Raw genomic sequence first — 23,226 nt, forward strand, 5'->3', positions numbered from 1 at the left:
GAGGCGCGGCTGCTAAACCGATCAAGCACTTTTCGTGCCTTTTTATCTTGTTTTAGCCCGTTGTTTTGCACTTTCTTGATATTCACCGCTGAAAATTACACTAAAACAATTATTCGCCTCAGGCTCAGTAAATATTGGGGAATATTTACCTCGACTACCACTCGGTAAATATTCACCAATATTCACTTCGCCTTCGGCGAATAATTGTTAAATAGTCTGGATACGACTTTGCAGCCGCTGAGTGGGCGACAATAGAGCGTTTAAGCAACGACGACGGCTACGGCAACGCCACGAGGTAAGAATATTATTGGTTAAAAAAGGAAAAATACTCGTGCTGCACGTGCAACACGAATTTTCGGCCGTACTCTACAAAATAACGACGTCTAATCACCAAATTTTAGGTTTTGATGACAACGTGAGCATATTACAACGAAAGCATTCATTTTCTGTTTTGACTTTAAAACCGTTCGTACCCATCCAGATAAAGGATAGTTCGCCCTTATTATACAAGGTGAACAAGACGGAATGATCGCAGAATACTTGCAATAGCGTTAAGTTATATTTTGGAAAGACGTTTTCGTTGCCGTAGCCGTCGTCTTTGCTTAAACTCTCTAATATATTCCCGGCGGGAGACGCACTATACAAGGCGTGGGACCTGAGGCACATGCAGATAATAAATCAATTGTAAACTGTGATAATTTGCGCAATAAAGAAGCATCCAACGGCAATGTGTCCGCAATATGTTACAACATGTTATCAGTCGCTCTTGTTTTAAAATCGCCAGTCACTTTCCTCGCTCTGGAAATATCTTTTAAGGGCTCCGTCCCTTTGTTGCTGTTTGCAGATCGCCATCTTGGATTAACAGCCATGCTTGAGTAAGTTTGAACAAAAGCAGAGAGTGAAGCGACCACTTTTTAGTGCGTCTTCGTGTTTAAGTTGCTACGAGAAAGTTAACACGTCTCTATATTTACTCCTTGAGCACCTTGTTGTGTTCATTCTTGATCCGATCCATGCACTTGTCACTGCCTGGCAAATGAGGAGTCTTCAGAGCCTTTTGTGCCCGATTAAAGTCCGGAGATACACTCCGACCAAAGGCTGTCGAACTGGAGGCTGGCGAGGTGGCACTGCATGTTGGGATTGTACAGGACCATAATGCTTGCTGGGCACACTTGCTGAGAGACTCATGTATTATTGCCGGCAAGCCGCTGCTTACAGAAATTCTACACAGTGATATTAAAAAAAAACTCAGCCTTTTTGTCCTGTTTAAGGGAACCTCCACTTCAACCGAAATATTACAACCACAATCAAACTGGTTCAAAAACATTATTCAAAGAAAGCGCTTGCATCCGAAATAAATTAATTTCAGAAGCCTTTATTTCTATTTCAGCCGTTTTTGTAATTTTGAGGTGTTACGAACGCCCTGTTGTTATTACACAAAGCTCTTTCTGCTAGGACGATAGGGAAAATGAACGAGTCAAAATTTCCTTTTTTTTTCTGACACAAACATTTTTTCCGACATTGAAATTCCCAAATAATTTGATTTCATACCTTATTTCTTCTTTCTTCTTTAGAAGGAGCGAAGGTTCCCATTAAAACAAATTTGTGTTGTCATAATAGTTGCTTTTTAAGATAATTATATGTAGATTTCCACCATGTACTAATGGTGATCGTACGGTCGAAAACATTTCGGTTCCTTAAAATTTTTTTGCCTTTTTGATGATCAAAAATTGTGTTATGACACAACAAGAGCCCATAACCTAGAGCTTACAACTCCAAGACAAGGTCTATATAACGGCATTTTCACAGATCAAGCTATTTTTAGACGAGTTCTTAAAGTGCCTATAACCCCAAAATATTTTTTTTCCGCTAAAATGAATCTTTGCACCTGTTCGAAACGCATTGCGGCCATTTTTTCCCTTTTTCTAAAAATCCTGCCATTTTATAGGCTTCGAAAGTTGGGGAAATCCAAGCATGTTTTGTTCACGACCGAGTGAGAAGGGGAGTGGGTCTATTCTTGTTTTGACGTCACAAACTGATTTACATTGCATTAACTCTTTTTAAAAATACATGCAAAGTAGATTGTAACGTCAAAACAGGAAGAGACCCACTGCCCTTCTGACTCGGTCGTGAACAAAAGATGCTTGGATTTTCGCAACTTTCGAAGCCTATAAAATGGCAGGATTTGTTAGAAAAAGGAAACAATGGCCGCAATGCGTTTCGAATAGGTGCAAAGATTCATTTTAGCGAAAAAAACATTTTGGGGTTATGGGCACTTTAAAGTGCTTACTGTGACCAAAAAATCAATTTTTATTTGGATTTGGATTTCAAAACTACGTTAACTATATACAGTGAGTGACCCAAGTTTTGAGCCTTGATTTAAAAAAAAGATATCTGTTTAATTTAATTGGAATTTTCTTCTTCAATGGTCCTCCATTACTAACATTATAATCTTGAGAGAACTGGATCGAGGAGAAAATGACGTCAACGACTCGCTGGTTTAAGAATGCAATGCGTGTGTACGCGGCTGAATTAATATGCAACACGGGGGTTTCGGGAACTCGTGTTTTGCATATATAACAAGCTGCGTTTACACGCTGAAAGTTTAAGCTAGTGAGTCAACTATGTCACTTTTCCTTAGATCCAACCCTCTGAGGTCCAATCGTCAGTTTGGAACGTGAGTAATGGCGGACCGTGAAATCCAAAACATACGCTGAAAGTAACCTTAGGATAAAGTAAAGTAAAGTAACCTTAGGATAAAAATCAAAGCTCAAAATTTTACCAGTCAAGCGTTAAGCAATCACACTTTCAAAATCAGAAGTTAAAAAGGAAGTGATTTTTTGATCATAGTAGCACTTTAAACAAGATTTGGGTTGCACAAGTGATCATTCTTAATCCCAAGGGTAATAATTACTCATACAAGGTTTTTCATTAACTGGAAAGGTCTGGTTTCGCGGGAAAATCAATCTAAAAATATGCCGGTCTGTAAAAACGCCGTCGCACAAACGCAATGAAGTTGTACGCTCCTAGTGGTGGGCTACTGGCAGCAATTGTTGGTGGTGATGTCATGTTTTTACAGTAAACACCCGCATATAAGAACCTAGTATTTAAGAACCTGTTAGGCTAAAAATGACGTTTTACACCCCTCATTTCCTTACTATTAGCATCAATATGATATTGTTGAAATGGATGTTTTACCATTGTAAGCAGTCACGGATTAGTACTACTGCAAGACAAACTGAGCTTACTCTTATGGATCGAGGGGAATTGACATCCGATTTCACAATTTGCATGACGCACTCAATCACTTTGTCCTCGATTTCAACCATTGGATCTGAAAACGAGGTAAAAATAGACCGAATGCATAAATGGCAGCCAAAAATTAAAAATACTATTCTATGTCCTAATTAGACTCACTAGCCTGGTTTGCATGGACAAAATACAAAAGAAACGTTGCTTGAGAGCGGGGATAGTGAGTATAATCAGCAAAAAAACGAAAGAATACATTTTTGGCCGCAATTTATGCATTCGGCTTATACGCAAATTAATATAATGAACCTCACCAGCAAACAAGTAAGATCGGAGAGTCGAGTGTTCGACCTCTGCGAGGGAACACTCGGGGTTTTTCCGACCGCCCCCGAGACACCTACGAAAAAAGAAATCGCTGCTCCAAATAAGAACAAGTTGACCATTTGGCGGACAGTGTCCTTGATTACGTCCACGTGCTTACGTGCCATTGTTAAGATCTCTTGGGACCCGAAACATAAAGCAGCGATTCTTTCAGTCAAAATCGTTCTGAGTTTGTCAATAACGTTCGTTTCGGCCTCAAAACGCAACTTTTTTGCGACATGTACTTGGTAACGTTTTGAGCAGTTTTGAAGTGAAAAGCTCAAAACGTTTCTCATTCGGTCAACCGAAGAAGAACCAGAGATACGGTTCGAAAATTTAGGGAACTTTAAGAAAGTTTTTTTTCTTATCTCAGATTAATTCAAAGCTCTTACCCTTTTGAAAATAAGAATAAGGATGAGAGCAATATAGCAATAAAACACTTACCGTGCGATGAAGGGTTGAGAAACGGGTGATCTAACAAATGTGGAATGGTGAGGCGCTCCTTGGGATTGCGACGAAGACATCCCTAGAAAGAGTTGCAAAACGCTCAGAAATATTTCTTTGAACTCTCATCCACCATTTTGATTGCAAGATCTCTTTAGTTGCGCTCTAGACCCATCGTCATCCTGAGTCCTAGGTCTATTCTTCGTTTTCACGGGAAATCAGAAAAAAAACTAAAATTAAAGGCCCACATTCGCCCAAAAGCCATTGCGTACCGTGACTGAATTCGTGTAACACGAAATTACCTAAAAATCTGACATGTTGTTTCCCGCGTGATTCGCCTGAGTGCCTTTAGCCAATCACATCACTTATTTGGACAAGTCGTCATTTGAAAAACAAAAACAAACGACCGCAATGACTGTTGGGCGACGGTGGGCCTTTAAAAATTTTTGAGTTTTTACCTTCATCGGCTAAAAGACATTAGATATATCTGCTGGCCAGTTTTCAGCCCGGTAGCATGCTTTGTTTTGAAAATAGAGCAGTCTGAATTTCAAGTTGTTTACAATGCGTGACATCTGGATTGCTTCTAAGAATCATGTCAAGGACACGAAAATATCGAACTAATATGTTAAGAGAAGTGTTTATGCGAATGTTTTCAAGTTTAGCAGAGAGAAAAAAATGTTTTGAGACAGCCAAAGTAAACTCCATGCCGCCATGTTGGTGTCTCTCTGACACCGACATGGAGTCTCCATACCAAACACCATAACTTTGAGTGATACCCTTTGCCGAATAACTCGAGTTTGGAATATCGCACAGCTCTAAAACTTTGACATGGTGTTCATTTATCACCTTTCTACAATATCTCAATTTCGCGAGGTCTTACGACTTCTGTGTCTTGTTAAAGGTGCAGTTTTCGGGAACACTATCATATACCGCACTAAAATGGCGCAAGACAAAAGAACTATTGTTATTCCAATTACTAATTCTTGATTAGGTATTGTTATAATGGTTTTGTTCTTTTGTTTTAGGGACATTAATTATTTGGAGCACCAGAGAGAACGCAGCTTTGTGTCACTCCTTCCCTGCTAGCAAAGGTTTCTTTTATTTTTGTGTTCGCTGGGCTGACCAGTGTGGGAAAAGAGACCTCTGCCATGGGTTGAAACTCTCTAGGATCCAACTGCTGTCCACAACCTTGGACGACACTCTTCAAACCACATGCCCCACGATATGTTTGCAGATTGTGACTTGAGCCTGCTGTGTCGCGCGCATACCTTACAGTAATTCCGCTGTTGTTACATGTAAGTAAGCACACACAACACGAAGTACGTGAGTATTCGGTCGCTAAGTTAAGTAACCGTTGCACATGTTCGACACTGTATTTCGACCCATGCCTGGCAGGTGTCTCTTTCCCCCTCCTCGTCAGCCCAGCGAACGGCAAAAGTAAAGAGGCCTCTGTTAGCAGAGAATGTCACTCCATGTTTTTTCCACTTTTTGGTTTGAGCTCGTCGAAGCAACGATGTACATACTACATCGAGAAGAATCTTAGTTGACCGTCTCAAATGCTGGAAGAGCCCGAATGGGTATCTTGCAGTTACGATTATAAGGATAACGAAACTAACAAAGACAGTAATACCGTTAAAAGATCGTCCAAAACAACTGGTTGAAATCACAAACCTTCATAACATCCAATAAGTAAATTTCTTTAATGGGTGGGAACTCAATCTCATGCGAGGGATCCATGATGCATTGAAGTTTCATAACATGATTGCTAATATGTTGAAATGGAGTCCGTCCATACACCATCATGTAAAGGATACATCCAAGTGACCACACATCGCTGGGCCGACCAATCTGCCGGAAAAAAAAAAACACACGTCAACCGTCATCAACCTACCAAGCGATCAAATCACAAATCCGGGTAACTGCGGCGACGAAGCCCGATTTCTAATAATTATGGTACCTAGACCTTATTCTAAAACGTCCGTCATTTCAATATTCTTTTGTTTGCTTGCAAATTAGCCCTTGCTGTCTCGTTCGTCCTTGCCTAACAAGGGATAATTTGCAAACAAACAAAGGAATGCAAAAATCGTGGCCATTTTGGAATAAGGTGTATTCAGTCTTGTATAAATGAGATTGCTCGAACCTTCCAACCTTCCTAGGATAAAAATAAAGACAGGAACACACTTAAAAAAAGAAGGAACGATGACAGCACTCAATTCTTGTTAAAAGGGTCTCATCAACAAGTTGATTTTGGGGGAGGGAGAGCCGGAATTCTAGGAATTTTTGCTTTCTGTCCCTTCCCTTACAAACATATTGTGTCGATAAGTTACTGAGAACCTGGCTAATGCTTGCCGCCGTGCAATTTGCGCTGCTCTTCTCTATAGCCAATCTGGAATCATCTCCCTTTTCAATCCTATTGGTTTGGCATGTAAAGCAGAGAAGACTTCAGTACGATGCAAATTTCACCTTCAGCCTTGGTTTGGAGTTTCCTTCACTGTCGAATCGAGGTAGCTGAGAAATATCTTGAAAAGCTTCAGGTGACATAAAGTTCAAAGTTCCAACTTGAGTGTCCAGCTCGATACTAGTCTTGTCTGTCTGCGAAAAGATGAAAGGGTACTTTTGTAATAAACCATTACGGGGGGATTTCCCTAATGACGTTTGAAGAAAAACTCATGATGGTACATGTAAATTAGGGAGCTAAAGCTCGGGACACTTTCGAGACGGCAACCTGCAGTGAGCTGTTTTTCGTTTAAAACGTGTCTTGACACTACCCAAGGGTTAATTAGATAAGAGTGTTTCTCTATCAATTTGCGGTCTTGCCCCAGCACAGTCTCAAATGGACCGCCACTTTAACCAATCAGGAGAACCCCGGCCGGATCAACACTCAGGATCTTAAAATAACTGAGGAGAAAGTGCTGCCTTTGCAATTTCATGTGCAAATGGTTAGACTTTAAAGTCTTCTCGGATAAGGATTAAAAACCGTAGGCCCCGTCTCACAAATATCGTATATATGTTCATAAGTTCCCTGTGGGACGTTAAAGAACCCACACAATATTCGAGAAGAGTAGGGGATGAAGTCCCTGGCGTTGTGGCTGTCCTGATCTCTCCAGTAGAAGTGGCCGGCTTGGCGGTGATGTCTCTAAAAAGGCTTGTGGTGTATGAGGCCACCTAAGCAGTAACAGCCGTAAGTTAAAAAGAGACTGCCGAATGCTGAATATGTAGATGTAGATGTAGATGTAGATGTAGAAGCAGTCAGTTAAGGAGTAGTAAAGCGAGACAATCGTCAACTGAAGCTAGTTTAATGGCCTACAGCGAGACTCCTATATCTTGGTGGTAAAACATCCGAACTAGTAATCGGAAGGTCGTAGATTCGATTCCTTCAACGGAGCACTCCGATTTTTTCGATCAGCCCCTTAAGCTCAGTGGTAGAGCATCCGAAATAATAATCGGAAGGTTGTCGTAGGTTCGACTCCTGCAGAGGAGCACTCGAATTTTTCAGATTAGCCCCTTTAGCTCAGTTGTAGAGCATCCGAACTAGTAATCGGAAGGTCGTAGATTCGACTCCCGCAACGGGATCACTCGGATTTTTTTCCGAGTAACCCCGAGTCAACATCTCTCGTTTCGTTCACTGGAGTTAACATGTATGACATCTCTTTAGGTACAATCGCGAATATGCTTCATTTCGACAATTTAGATTCTTGAAGTATGGCGGGACAATTGTCGTGCATGAACCTAGCGTTATGGCCTGGCCTCCCATGAGTCTCCTAGAGTTTCCGGAGACAATTGACAAAGATGGTCACAGAACACTCCCAAAAACTTCATGAAAGTGCAATACTCACTTGTAAAGTGTGCGCAATACCAAAGTCAATCAGTTTGAGTCGAGCTTCCACCCACAGGAAGTTAGCGGGTTTTAGGTCTCTATGTATAATTCCCTGTTGATGTACCAAGTTAACTGCTTCCAGCATTTGTCGCCAGAATGCTTTCAGTTCTTCATTTGTCATTTTAGTGCGGTTTTTTCTCAAGAAGCCCGCAAGGTCAATACTTCCATACTCCATCACCAAGATTAGGATTCTCTTCTCCTGGTTCAGCTCCCTTCAAAAAAAAAGGCAAAAAAGATATTAAGTTAATTGGAAGCAAAAGGGTGTTCTTGAACAGTTTTCCATTTTGACACTGCAGGGGTGGAGGGATGGCGCAGTGGTGAGAGCACTCCCCTTCCACCAATGTGGCCTGGGTTCGATTCCCAGACTCGGCGTCACAGGGGGGTTGAGTTTGTTGGCTGTTGGACGGGGCGAGGAGAGGGAAAGAGAAACCGCCCGCAATCAACCCCACAACATTTTCGAAACCTCCTATTTCAAATAATAGGCTGATTTAGCAACAGAACGGGAACGTCAGTGGCGACGGCGCGCGCAGAAAAAATACCAACGAGAATTCAGAAAAGAGTAGACTCCACTCTTTTCTTTCCTATTCGAAATTCTCATTGGTAGTTTTGCTGCGCGCGACGTCCCCACTGACGTTCCCGTTCTGTTGCTAAATCAGCCTAATGTGTGACGAGCAGGGACTTGATGTCAACTACCAGGCAATCATAGCGCGCCATGTGTAAACATTGGCGGTAATACAATTAAGCTTTATTCGTTAGGGAAAAACATTTACAAAGATCGAACTGAAATTTTAACTTACCGCTAACGTTTCCCTGTTGATGTTTCTACTGTGCACGATTCGTCGACAATGGTATTATTAGAATGACATTTCAGCACATTAAGAAATGCCTTGTCCAGCGCATTTGCTACCGATGCGAAAACTAGCTGGAACTTCCCAATGGATACAAATGGCAGCCGACAACGAGGTTGCCGTGAGCCTTAATCCTTCAGCTTTTTTAATCTGGTCACCGATGATACTTCTCATAAGTGTGATTACCAATCAATGCAGAACACATTTCGCCGCTTAGAAAAAGCTGAAATATGAAGCTCTTGCCGAATCTCTTGGGAAGGAACGAAGAAATATCTCCTCCATTTCTTAGTGGTCTTACGTCTTTCTGCCCTTATTAAAGAACACCAGAAGATCCAAGCTACCGTAAGGAAGTTTCCAAAATTTTTGAAAACAGGTTGTCGGCTCTTTCCGCTCTGCTTTCTCTTCACACTTTAACGAATATGGTACAGTACATTTGACTAACACGCGGATTTTTTCTGACACTTTATCCGCATGTCAGGAATGATATTTTCTCCGTCCGTGGGAGAACGGCGGTTTCGAAAATGTTGCGGGGTTGATCCCAGGCAGTTTCTCATTCCTTCTCCTCGGCCCCTTCCCCATCGCGTTCTCATTTGACTTCGGTCCAGGTTTTCGCACGGCCATATTCTTAAGTCTCTTTCCTCCCTTCGAAATGATTAGGTTAAAATTCTTGGAGACGCTACTGTCCTGGCATGCGAAATGTTCACTTCCGGTTGCCGTCCGTGGCTCAAAAACACCGCCGTCCTAAGTTCCCTAACGACGAGCAACGAAGTCGCGCGTCCCTCCCCATTCTAAGCGCGGCTCCGTCGCTCGTTATTTGCCTCCCAAAACAACAATCCTGTCAGCTACGCTGGCTACGTCCACACGTATCCGGATATTTTATAAAACGACGATTTTTCTCTCCGTACATCAAAACGTTCGGCGTCCTTATCGAATCCTATTTGTCCGTCCACACCAATACGCGAAAACAATTAGAAACGCTAACAAGGGAAAGGCGTCGCAGCTGTCAGAAATAGTAAATAGTCGTTTGGAAGCTTGCAGGGTTAACTAGTTGATAGTTGACATAACGTTTTGTAAAATAACAGAATAGTCAAATTATGCAATAAGCAAAACTCACCAATCAAATAGTTTGATGATGTTATCATTTCCCTGAAGTCTATTCAGCAAGTCAATTTCATTGAAGTAACTCTGAACCATAAAATCGTCGGCTTCTTCCAAATCAACAAATTTCATGGCACATATTCTTTTGCCATCGAAGGCTCGGTACACCTATCAGCAAATTTAAAATTCACACAGCAAGTGACAGAATAAGTTGCAATTTAAATGGCATTACAGCCAAGTAATCAAGTATCATAAAAAAAAACTTAAGACTGTCTTTAATAAAAATTATTTTAGCATCAGTAAATATAAAGAAATTAATAACAATGAACTTTTGATTATACATGTAGCAGAGAGAGGGAATTAATTTTCTTGGCAATAATAGAGGAGTAGAATGGCCACAGTCGTTCTCTATTGTGAACAGATCATTGCAGGTTCATTATTGGGAAGTTACTAATCACGGTGTTCAATCTTCCCACGCTCCCGCCTCTCCTGATAGAAATATCTTGTTTTGAGGGGTATTTGTAGTCAATGTACCCTCCATTTCTGTTCCCTCCCCTCCCTCTCATTGAAGAGTAAATCAGAGGCCTGTTGCCACTTGCCACGCCCATTTGGGCGTACGATGCATTTTAATGTTCTCATTATGCTCGCTGGGCTGACAAACTTCCGCTTGGCCCTGCTGACAAACGAAATTTCTGGTCTGGTTCTGCTGTGATTGTGGAACAGATATTAAAATTCCCCAGCATGTTGAGAGATTGCTCCAAAAAGGCTAATTTTTGGCTTATTTTATGGCCATGAAATATTTTGATGAATTTGAAAAAAATGGGCTTGTTGGGTGCCCCTGTAGGTTTTGGATCATTGTGGTGAAGTACACTTATATGGGTGTAATTCAGACTCCTAAACTGCAAGAAAAACAGATTACAACAGCTATCACGTTTCACATAAAATGGATTGAAGCTTGTGACTTTAGCTTCGCGTGACCCACGGAAACTTGGAATTGGCAAGGCTGTTGCCTAACAGGAGCCCGGTAGCCTGGGGCTCCCAAAGAATAGCTCTGGGCGCCTTAATTTTTCACAGCAACACCTTTCACTTCATATGTTGGGCTCCTAAGTTCTCAGCGTTTAGCTCTGAGGGCCCCATTAAAGTTTTCTTAGGCAGCAGCCTTGATTGGACTCTGTTAATCTCAAGTACTTAGTTAATATATGTCAAAAAACAAAAACAAAAAACAAAAAAAAATCGGGGTCTTTGTAAACATTGTCTGTAGAAAAAGACGCTATATAAAAAAATGAAATAAAAAATGAGAAAACATAAATGAAATGACAATCCTTTCCTGTAACTGAAATTTTGCGAGTTCGATGAAGCTGTTTTGTGAGTCAACATGAGTTCATGAAGAAAATTTCGATAAGGATTCAGTCATGACAATCAGGCTGCAACCATGAAATCTTAAATTGTTTGACTTACCGGACTACGGTTTTGGGGTTCTTTTTTTTCGCAGAAGAAAACTTGTTATGTAGAAGAAAAACGAGAAGAAATTCCACGTATATGTATCTGGTAAACGCGTAGCCTGCGTAGCATGGCGGTTTTGGTTGCTAAGTAATAAAGGCGGGCGATGTTGTCACCCCGGGTGTCAAAATGAGGTGAAAGGGGCGGCAGTCAAAAACTCCTCGAATCCGGGCAGGCGGTTTTTATTTTTCTCGCTGCTTCGCCGCTCGTTCTCGCGCGCTTCGCACGCGAATTTCGCGGCTTCGCCGCTCGTGCGCCCGGCTCGACAAAACCGCCATGCTACGCAGGCTAGCAAACGCGAAAATGCCAACTTTCACGTAGAAACGGCAACCGGCAAAAGTGATGCTAAATCTCTCTATTATTAGATCACTGTTACAGTACTCTTACTGCAAAACCGTCTAACAAGCCTGGTGAGGTGAATCACGAGAAGTGAATTTTCTGAAATCTGTGTACATGTAAGTGCGATCTTCAAAATGGTACAGTGTATATAATTATGATGTCAATTGTGAGTCTTTTTCATTTGAGTCTTTAAGAGGAAAAAAAAAAGAACTTACCTTGCTGGAGCCTCCTCTACCAATGATACCCAGTCTCAGATATGATTTGCCCTTCACAACAACAATGTCCTGGGAGGCCTGGGCTGGAGTCAAAGTACTCATAAACTGCATGGCCGGGGGGTACCCAGGAGCAAACCCCACACCACGGTGGTCCAAGGGAGCCTCGCCTTGCTGTTCTCCTTTATTGTTGTCAAGAGTTGCAGAGCTGCAAGAGGGGGCACTTTGCTTAACACATTCCTCAATTAATGTACTGGAACATGTGACAGACTGCGGGTTGGAAGGAGTGTTGTCTGCTGTCTTTGAAACAAACCCACTATCTCTTGTGTCATGCAATCTACTCAGTTCTTGTTGTATAGCCATATTTTGAGTTGTACCAATCCGGTTGTTTTCTTCAGTTCTATTCTCTTTCTCTGATCTGCAAGGGACTGCAGATGTTGCTGTGTTACCAGCAGTTATGTGATTTTCTTGAGGAACTGACTTCATCTCAGACAGAACTCTTTGCTTCTGCGGGTCATCTTCTGTACATTCCAGCTCTGTGATGCCATCCAAATCATCACCAGCTTCTTTTGCAACTGACTGAGGCATCTTTACTCGCATTGGAAGACCAAAATTTATTCCTGTGTGACCTGGACGACGCCTTGTTTTGTTGGATCGAACTGACAGATTCATGCTTGAGACCAGACTGTTGTTGGCTGCAGTGAAAATGAACATTCAAGTTTCAGTAACCTGAGCTGAGGCCAGAGGTGATCAGGGCCCAGTTGTTCAAACTATGGATAGCGCTATCCGGCGGATAGCAGCGGATAGCAGGTTACTCTATGAAATGGCTAAAAATGGCACAGAAGCTTGACTTCATGAACCTGCCCTTGTTTCGACTAAAGAGGACAACTATCAAATAGCAGAAAAATAATTTAAATTATAGTGCACTTTGGAAGGGTTCAGCATTTCAGATTACTTGTTTATTAAGAAAAATCTTTTCACTTTTATTTACAATGTAAATTCAATTTCCTTGATGCTGAAACTGAAGCATTTCAGGGAGTGACATTAAAATCTTGGGTTGACATACATGTACAGGTACCTCTTACTATTAAAGCGAGTTCGAGGTCTGTACTGTAATTTTATAAGGACCAAGTTTTTTCCTGTTGATTTATGCGTGGGCGATAAATCACCAGGGAAAAAAACAAGAATCCATAACTTTAACTTACAGTACATGATTTGCATATGGACCAAGAAAAGGAGGTTTGTACTTGATATTTAGTAGGTAAAGTCTGCTAAGAGCCTAGAAGGCCCATCAGGCCGGCGCTTATCTCCGGTTTCTGTAGCATGAAGCGACTAGGAGTATTTCTAATCCCCCCTGGATGGGATGCTAGTCCATTGCAGGGTTACCCCCAGCATTTTCGCCGATACCCATTTATACACCTAGGTGGAGAGAGGCACTGAGAGAGTAAAGTGTCTTGCCCAAGAACACAACACAATGTCCCCGGCCAGGACCCGAACCCGGACCACTCGATCCAGAGTCGAGCGCACTAACCATAAGGCCACCGCGCCTCCCACTTGATATTTAGTACAATTTATTAAGTGTTTAACCTTGGTTAATGCATTTCTCGTGCTGATTGGTTCAATCAATCTCAGTTATCAGCTTATTATACGGTAAATGATTGCGCTGAGAGTTCCTAAGCTAAAAATTTATTCGCCAGAAAGAGATAAAATTTCTCTCTGAATAAACCAAAACAAAACGTTTTCGTGGAAATGTTGCATCAAAATTTCAATTAAGCGGGCCATGCAGCAAGCTGCAATATTGATTAGATGAATTATAGTGATATTGCCCACTAAATTAGGCAATTATACCGTGCAGACTATCTGAGAGATCCACTTAATTGACTTTAGTTATTTTTGTGTGGTATAGAGCGGTTTTCGAATGAGTGTCGTTAAACAAAAACCAAAGTAATTACTTTGGCCAATCGAAAAGGACGGAGACAGTCAAGTAAACCAATCAAAACTCGAAGCAATTACACGTAGCTGACAAAAAAACGTGGGAAAATGTGCACGCGCGAGCCACAATTGGTTTTTGTTTCACTTCTGATTGGTTGAAAAAGTGGCGCGAGAACTTTGAACCAATCACTGAGTGAAGTAATGCAAAACCAAAGTGATTCGCTAATTACTTTCGACACTCAATTGAAAACCACTCTAACTACAATAAGTGACGAAAGTATTTGAGAAACTGAACTGGGAAGACCACAGTAATTAGAAAAAAAAACCACCTAAACGTTACATTATTCACTTGCACTTCCCCCTCTCCCACCCCCCCCCCCCTGCACGAAAAGGGAAGTGTTGAGGGGGGGAGGGGTTAGATGGAAAGATTTGGGGGGAGGGATTTGTCCTTAAAAGCAGGAAGTGTCGACTCAACCCTTTTGGCGCTTATTGTAATGCAGTGTAGTGTAGTGTACATGTAGTGTTTATACTGACCTGATCTGAAATCTGGTGTACATTTCAGAGATGGCTTTTGTGTTGACATACTGCATCTTGCACGCAGCTGGAGAGGAACAGAGTCTGTCTCATCACTGCTGCTGCTTGTGCTCGGTCTGAACCTTACTGGCTGTTTTCTACAGCTTTCAATGATGCTAGGCAGCTTAAAGGAAATTACACCACTTGTGTTGTCAGCAACGGACGGAATGCCATTGTCTGTGAATCCATTTCCTGTTGTGGTGTCATCTGCTGCATGGGTGTAAAATCAATTAAAAAATTAATGTTACATCTAAAATATAAAAGTTTCAGGGGCCGGTTGCTTGACGCCTGGTTAGCATTAACCGTTGGTTATTAAGAGGTGTCAAAACTTATAGGTTTCCATGGTATTTAACGCTGGTTAGGGCTAACCATGCTTAGAGCAACCCGGGCCAGAAGATCAAGTAGCAGTGAATCTGTTAATTATTGAATTAGTCATGTACAATGATTTCAACCAACTCCAATTTTGTTACAACTTATTTATTACCTTTCAATAATATTGAAGCCCTACTTGCGAGGGTCTTAAAAAAAATAATTTCAGGGACTTGGATTAACAACTTTTAAATTAACTTAACAAGCAAACAGTTGGAAAAACAACATGGCCAACCATTTTGAGAAGGACACGCTTTCCCCAAAGGAACTTGTGTAAGGACTGCACAGCAATATAGAATTTACATGTAAGTCTAGTTCCGGGTTACCCACTGGCAACTCAGCCGACGACACTAAATATAGTGTAACTACATGTAATGAATACAATCATGGATGATGAGGGTTATTAACCTGATTGCATTAAATTAAAAAAGATTATGAAAATCTTGTGGCTTAATTTCTTTCTGTATTGAAAAAAATTAATGTAAAACAAGTTAGCAATTCGTTTTCCATTGCCTTGCCTCAGCATTACCACAGTCTGGAACCTAACACTAACCTAACCATCATTTAGAAAAGAATGAAATGGATTCAGAATGTTAGAATGGCATCTTTGAAAGAACTTGATCAGATTGACAGTCACCTTGGGGTACAAAACAATAGCAAGTCAGTGTTTTGTGAGAAATAGAGTTTAATTTCCCAATAGTTTGTATGCGAGCATGGTTTACATGACATCAGATGAAAAGTGATAATTACATGTAGTGACTCAAAATAAAAATTATGAATTATAACTTTTATTTAAGTGTCAAGAGTACTTTACATATAGAGCTGCAGTTAAGGACAATGTACAGAAATCAAGTCAACTTGTATCTAATCATAGGTTTTTAGGAGAGGGGAAAACCGGAGGATCCGAAGAAAATCCTCTCGAAGCAGAGTAGAGAACAAACAAACTCAACACACTTATGACAATGAGTCCAGAATCGAACTGCGGCCACATTGGTGGGAAGTGAGTGACCTCACCACTGCATCATCCCTCTAGCTGTTCAGCTCCCTCATGATGATCAATGTACCTACCTTGGCTCATAGGAGATGAATCCACTGATGATTCACTGCTTTTTTGCTTCAGTCTTGAGAACCCTGTCAGCGTCAGTTCATCACTGTCATCAATCAAAACCTTTTTACCCTCCACGAAGTTGTCATATGCTCTTATCAGCAACTCTATTGGTTTTGCTCCAACATCCTTCCCTTTGCGCAGCAAACCTCTACATTTGCTTTTGTTTCCTGCATGTTAATGACAACAATAATTACTGTTACATATTTACATGTATTATCAGTTAAAAATCTAAAACAAAACTGAAAATTACTTAATACAAGTCATGTACTGTAACAAGCAAAATCAACAAACCTCATCTCATCTAATATTAACCATGATTATTTTTTAACCACTCGACATAGAAGTAACCAGATTAAGATCTTGACACAGACAAAAATTTTTTGCTTCCTTTAAGCCTTTATCTAATAAATAATAAAGAATTAAGTGTTTGAGTGAGGCCTTGAGCTGCTTTTGAAAAGTTTGATCCAAGCTCCAATTGCCAACCTACAAACCTGTATGGCATCATCTGCAGCTGACCTGACCTGACTAGAACACTTTGTTTATTCATTTTTTCTAAAAATATGCTGCTCAATGAGGCCAGCATATCTTCATATCTTTTGCCTAATACACATATTTTACTTAAGATAAGTAAAAGCTTTTACATTTTAATAGATTATTGGAAAAAATTGTCCTTGTGTTGTTAAACATACATGGTAATTTATTAAGACACAAACCTAGTGACAACTCAAACTGGGCCCATGCAACAAAAACAATGGCAAAGTGTTTGGCATTGCTCCTCGCCAGCTGGAATGTTCTTCTGGCATCATCTTCCGAGATTCTCCTGTTTGGAAACAAACTTATGCTGTTGATTATGATGAACTGAATATAATAGTTACATGTATTATTGATGTAAGAGCTATGTACAGTAAATAGTTGTAGTGGTAATGGTTTTCTCTAGACTTTGAGAAAGGGTTGTGATTGGAAGAGAACAGTGAAAAAAGTCTGACATTCTTACAAAACTCAATCCATCACTGATTGAGTTGTACAAATGGGTACTGAAAGCACCACTTGGGGGTAACCCAGTTGGGAAATAATTACACCCCCACCAGGACTGCTTGTGGTCCAATTGAAGCAGTGCAGCCCAGTGGTTAGGGCGATTGTCTTGAGATCCAGGGATCCCGGGTTCACAACATACTTTGGCCACTGGTTGAATTTGTTCCTGGTAGTCCCTTGTTCAACTTCTCAGCTGCACTTGAAAATAGCCAACTAGCTTGCCTCCGGCCAGTTGGGATTCTTACCAGTTGTTGTTGAATGTTCTATTCTGTCATGACTGTGTTCATTGGCCCTAAAAAGACCCTATGGGAAGTGGTCAATTAAGTACGTATGTATTTATGTATGTTTGTACACATGGGGTATCAACAACTTTCAAAAGTTTTATCAAATCGTCACTTACATTTGCAGTTTTGCGCATTCCACAAGAAGCCGAGCATATGATAAATTTGATTTATGTTCTGCTGCTGGGATTTGATTGACAGCTCTCTCATAGAGAAACACTAAGTGTTGACAAGCCTCACTGGTAAGTTCTGTGCTAACTTTTGTTTGGTGCTGACACAAAAATTCCAGCCACTCCTCTGGTCGATTTCCATTTTCTTTAATTTTCTGAATAGTTACTGTAGTAGTCTCCGGATCCATGATGGATATGGGAGGACAAGCAGCAACGGGGCAGAAGTAACTTTAGCAACGCCACCAATATTCTCTCTTGGAAATCTGGTATATAGAGGAAACATTTTGCAAAAGAAGTATAAGAAATTTAAAGAGTAGACCACTCTACATATAATAGGCCATTTTCGAAATATCAAGTATTCAGCTTCGTAGTGAGGCTGTGAGGACAAAAACAACAGAAACATGTTGGAATGAATGTGAAATATACTTGTATAATTATCATCCACTTTCCTTTTTCTTTGTCCTCAGGGTCTCTATTTCATGCTGAATTTTAATATATCGAAAAAGGCCTATTGTACCACAACATGATTGAAGTTTTATCGACTGTTTACAACTTAAAATATGCTCATCACCACTCTTTGACGATCATCTAAGTCACTGCATTATAAGATGTATTTGCAGTATATATAAAAGATTACGAAAACATTGTTTCTGACTTGTCGGGCTGGTTAAATTAGTGACACAAGCCAGTCCGAGAATAGATTTCAAGTCTAAAAGAAATCATGGCTAGAAATAACGTATTAATATATTAATAACAATAAACAAACACATCTACTCATAAACAAAGCTTCGATCACCCTATTTAAGCTCACATTGTACAAAGTTGAAACTACTCGCTGATCCAGACTTGCTATATCTACAAATGCCAGCGGATAAACATGCATTTGCACACGTAAACACAAGTTCAAATGAAGGTAAGCATACTGATATTACAAGTCCCTTCTACATTTTCTCCCTATTGGAGTTAAAACTTGAATTCAAAAACACTGCAGTCATTGCTAGAAGGCAATACAAGCAGAAATCTAGCGTCGGTGACTCCATACATGTATACTTACGATCCGTAAATCGAGGTTCAGACTGTTATAATTGTATAAAACTGGTACAAATAATGGCGCCTTCGAATAAAATTCATTTGATTGGTTAACTGAGGGAGAAATTGTGATTGGCTGCTTGGAATTTAATAGCAAAGTTCTATCAGCGGTATCCCCATCCAAACTAAAATGGCGGCAACTACTTGCAAAAATGGTGACATTATATTAAATGTTTCATTGTTTGCGAAGCTCGGTTCCGGCAGGTTTGATTATCTTAGGAAATAAGCGACCTCATGTCACGGAGCTTGCTGGACAAGGTCATAAGGCTCTGCGAAAGCCGCGGATTTTCCATCGAATCAAGTGTTCAGGGGATGCTTGGAGCAGCTGGAGGAGGGCACATATATGAATTTGGACCACTTGGTACGGAGCTGATCCGCAACCTTAGGAACGCCTGGTGGCATCATGTGGTGTTATCAAAGTCAAATGTTTATGGATTTGAAGCAAATTGGGGAAAACTTTCTCATCTATCATCCTTGAGTGCCTTGCAATTGAACAATGGAAAAGGTCATGTTAACAAGATTTCCGAACCTATACCTAAAACTACTAGTGATAGGTGTTCAATTTCAGAGGAAGGTACCTGGACATCTGAGGATATAAATAAGCTTATTCAACTGGTGAGTTTTATTCCTGGAATTAAAGAGCCTTTTGGATTTGCAAGTAACAAAAAGTACATCAACTGGAAACCTCGGAGTGAAAACTACCTTCTCAGGTAGGAGTATGTTGCACTGCAGTGGTTTGTGATTACAGGACTAAAGTGCAGGTCACTTTTCACAGTCACTCGATACAGGTCAATTTATTTCACCAATATGAAAGCTAGCCAAAACCTTCAAGTTTTGCACTGCAAAACTCTGGCTAACCTAAATAGGCCCAAACATTGTTTTCAGGCCTAACAAGATTGATTCCCCCAATATACGTACATTTACCCTTTTTACGTGGGGAGTTCTAGGTTGCCTCCTCGGGTTTTGGCGTCTGGGCGAAAATCCTGCGGGGGCAATTATTTTTCAGAGCCGATAGTCAGCTGCATTTAATACTCTGAAGTCTTATTCCCCTGAAAAGTGCCATTGGGGGTTAGTTACGCTTGAATTAAACTGACTGATGACATCAGTGGCCTGACTCTGGCCATGTAGTGGTTTCAGACGCACTAATAATGATTCAGCTACATTTGTATTATTTTAGGTACATTATTTTACGTGTAACATGTTTCTGTTAATTAACAGGTCTTGTGAAAAAGAAGTCATGAGTCTCCAGTTCTTTTGCCTTGAAAACCGAGTGAATGATTGGTTGAATTACTGGAAGAGACAGAGACTCGTTTGGTGGAGAAAATTTGCAAATATCCGTTCAAATTACAGCCTTTCTGAAGATCAGTCAAACCTTGAACCTGGTGTGAACAGTCGCACATTTATACAGGTGAGGCTGGAAAACCTTATCTCTGATGTTAAAGTTCTGCACAGTTGTCTTCATGTGATTCTAAATTATGTAATATCCTCAATTTGAGCAGCATTGTTGTATTACATAGATTTTAAATCTTTGTGGGAAGTCAAGATAATTTTTGTAAATGTTATACAACACTTACAGCATTGTTCCATGTCAGCAATCCACGACCTGATGCTGATTACCAACAGTTGTCAGGGCAACCAATGACCGGATGTCTTAAACCTGTCAGAATTACTTTAAATGGTTTCCTTAATGCTTCAAAAGCTTGTTAAGGGGCATTTGCTTATATTTATGATCCTCAAACAAACATTGGCAAAAATCTTTTAATTTTATGCTATTTCCAACATCACAGTTGACTCCAACTCAGGTCAGTAAAAATCTAGCGTTCTTCAGTGTGGTTTTGAAACTGCTATGCACTCTTCAGACTCTTCACTGCTTTTCCAAAATATCTAGGAAATCCCTTCAGAAAAATGTCCAAATTCTTAGTGCACCTTGAAAGATTAAAAAATTCTGGCCCACTTTCCTTCTGAACAGATACACTGTACATGGATGTATTTGCCAAAATAACTAATTGGGTGCCCCTGAGCTGTCGGTTGGTGTATATCGAGCTTTATGTGCTAAGCAGACTGACTCTGCAGCATTAATTTTGGCTAAGCTGTCAGTAACAGGCAGTGACAACTTACATGGAAATGTTTTGCCATGTTCTTTAATCTTACCCACCACACAGTATGCTTTTCCATGGGGAAAGGAAGCAGTGGACTCTTTGACTGTCAGATCTGATCTTTGCAACCAAATGACAATTCAGCAGCATGGCAAATTGCCTTTCGACAAGGAATCTACACCTCATGTCATCCAGATCACTTCTGATTTAAATGCAGGTAATATTAGTGCAAAAATTAATACCCCAAATAAAAAATGGTTCATCCGATATATTTTATACATAATGTTTGTTATGATTAATTTTTGTTGGTGTACTTGCACTGACAACAAGACCCATGAATACAATTTTTTTGTTGGTAAAATTGATGATGTATGAAAAACATTTTGAATCCAACACCAGTGATTTAATAATTTTGCATACAGTCCTTACACCCCATCTTGTCTAGTGTCATTATTTTGAACACTCATTACACCTTCAAACTTGAAGCTAAGCTTCTTACTGCATTTTTCTCTTGTAGCTACCTATATACATGTACATATATTAATTAATTTATCTTTGAGTTAGTCGTTAGTTTGTAATATATTGTCTCTGAAAAGCCTTCTGTAGGGAGTGTCAATAAAGTTTGTATTTGTGTTGATAATTTTTGCTTGGTTTCAAATTTTTCGAACCTGTACAATTTTTGATTTTTTTCTTTTCTAATATCCATTAACATTATCTGAAACAAAAAAAAAAAAAACAAAATTGAACTACTTTGAACAGTTTTTAACCAAACATGAAATTGAATGATAAGATAGACATTTCAATCCACTGCAATGTACATATAATAGACTTTAAGTAACTATTTCTCTGTATTTTGGTTATTAAGCCATTTATTCCTGAACTGCCTCCCATGAACGAGTAAAATCGTCTCGCGTTCACGTTCTCACCCTGGTCAGAATTTTTCTCTGTCCTTGTGTGGGCCCATTTCCATCAGTAGGGCTAACGCTCACATGGTTCATATGGCATAGAAATCTAGCACTTCACATTACACTCCATTCAGTTAACTCTGTTTAAAATATAAGTGCTACACGGCCAACGTTTATAAAACGAAACCTTTCCTTTTACTTGTACATGTTCATTGCCGTGACTTTAACATCATCAGTTCCCACGGCTTGCTCCCTTCTGACCTTGTAGCTCAGTCGGTAGAGCGGCGGAGATCTATCGCGAAGGTCGTGGGTTCAATTCCCACCCTGGTCAGATTTTTTTTCTTTCCTTGTGTGGTCCCATTCCCATTAGTAGGGCTAACGCTCACATGGTTCATATGGGGTAGAAACTTAGCACTTCACATTACACTCTAATCAGTTAAGTCTGTTAAAGTCTATTAAGTCTCATTCCCAGGGGTCAATGTGCAAGAATTGCTAACTCATGAGAAGTAACATATTTTTTGCTGATGAAATGGTATATGAAATGAATCATATGTGAACTGCGGATGTGAAATCAAGTGAGCTATGATCTTCGCAGTTTTGAACGCAATTTTTGCAATTGCGGAGAGAAGCCTGAAAAATTCAGGACTTCAACGGGGTTTGAACCCGTGACCACGCGATTCCGGTGCGACGCTCTAACGTCTATGATTAAGGTAAATGATTCATTTCATATACCATTTCATCATTGCTTCATTCCTCACGGGACCATTAGAACCCACACATGACCTGCTCCCAACGTCAGTGGCTTCATAGCTCAGTTGGTTAGAGCGTCGCACCGGAATCGCGTGGTCACGGGTTCAAACCCCGTTGAAGTCCTGAATTTTTCAGGCTTCTCTCCGCAATTGCAAAAATTGCGTTCATAACTGCGCAGATCATAGCTCACTTGATTTTTTGCTGTAACTATCACAATCCAAGTGCATTAAAAAACTTACAGGAATTTTAAAAACACAAAAAACCAAAATTTTGCCAACTTTAGAAAGGTACCCCCAAGCCAGGATTCGGAGAACGTATTGTTATTGTTATACTTTTTTTTGTAGGATTTCTATCATTTTTGATGGATGCTTACTTAGAGAAGGACCGATCGGATGGCAGTGGTAATGTAGCCATGCGCACAGTGCTTCACTTGCATCCACAACTAGCTCCAGTGAAAATTGCAGTTTTTCCTCAAATACAACAAAGGGAGCTTAGTGATGTTGCTCGGCAAACTTCGGCAGAGCTCCAAGAAGCAGGTTGGTAAGCTGCCAGCTTTGCCGTAATCTCGTCAAACCCTAACTGAATCAGAGACGGTACCTGAGCCAGGGCACTGCCGAAACTTTGATTCATGCCTACATTACCTCTTAAGTCTCAAAATTGGGCAATTGTAATTCTCTGCTTCATGGACTTCCTAACTATAAGATCAACAAGTTACAGACTGTGCAGATTAAAATGCCGCCGAATAAGAAGTTTAATAATTTCATAATTGAGAACCTTTCCCCTACTTCTCAAAGATAATTAACGACTATGCCACAAACGTGCAAGAAACGCAACATGGGAACTCTACGGGAAACGACGTCTCATCGGAATGAGAATCGAAATTTATCAATCACAGCCGACCATCGAGGTGAAGCGTAACCACATAGCTTGATGCAGAAGACAAGTGGTAAGCAGTCTTTGCGTCGTTGACACTGCACATCCTTAGACAAACAACACT

The 23,226-nt window shown here is 40.4% G+C and overlaps 2 protein-coding genes across 2 annotated transcripts in view; one reads left to right on the plus strand and one right to left on the minus strand.

Moving 5' to 3' along the window:
• Positions 1-585: 585 nt before the first annotated feature.
• On the minus strand, positions 586-18,460 carry LOC138029577 (dual specificity protein kinase TTK-like). Its single transcript, XM_068877286.1, has 13 exons — positions 18,201-18,460; positions 17,339-17,652; positions 16,620-16,726; positions 15,867-16,073; positions 14,391-14,639; positions 11,928-12,619; positions 9,890-10,041; positions 7,887-8,139; positions 6,514-6,642; positions 5,722-5,898; positions 4,051-4,132; positions 3,246-3,331; positions 586-1,220 (listed from the first exon to the last, which is right to left on the minus strand). The coding sequence occupies exons 2-13, from the start codon at positions 17,575-17,577 to the stop codon at positions 1,182-1,184; spliced, it is 2,412 nt and encodes an 803-aa protein (XP_068733387.1). The 5' UTR covers positions 17,578-17,652; positions 18,201-18,460; the 3' UTR covers positions 586-1,181.
• A 157-nt stretch (positions 18,461-18,617) lies between these two features.
• LOC138029568 (DNA polymerase subunit gamma-2, mitochondrial-like) overlaps positions 18,618-23,226 on the plus strand; it is a 5,755-nt gene continuing 1,146 nt past the window's right edge. The window contains exons 1-4 of the mRNA XM_068877280.1: positions 18,618-19,188; positions 19,697-19,886; positions 20,641-20,791; positions 22,574-22,765. Of these exons, the coding sequence (XP_068733381.1) occupies positions 18,713-19,188; positions 19,697-19,886; positions 20,641-20,791; positions 22,574-22,765 (1,009 nt within the window). The 5' untranslated portion in view covers positions 18,618-18,712. The remainder of the gene's footprint in view (positions 19,189-19,696; positions 19,887-20,640; positions 20,792-22,573; positions 22,766-23,226) is intronic.

Source organism: Montipora capricornis, chromosome 2 (assembly GCF_036669925.1).
Source record: "Montipora capricornis isolate CH-2021 chromosome 2, ASM3666992v2, whole genome shotgun sequence".
NCBI lineage: Eukaryota > Metazoa > Cnidaria > Anthozoa > Scleractinia > Acroporidae > Montipora > Montipora capricornis.

Bases quoted from the DNA above. Each gene is read 5' to 3' on its own strand.
- LOC138029577 (XM_068877286.1), bottom strand. From the start codon at position 17,577: ATGGATCCGGAGACTACTACAGTAACTATTCAGAAAATTAAAGAAAAT. The intron at 14,640-15,866 runs GTAGGTACATTG...ACACCCATGCAG, and splicing joins TTCATCTCCTATGAGCCAAG to CAGATGACACCACAACAGGA. The intron at 8,140-9,889 runs GTGAGTTTTGCT...TTTTTTTTGAAG, and splicing joins ATCATCAAACTATTTGATTG to GGAGCTGAACCAGGAGAAGA.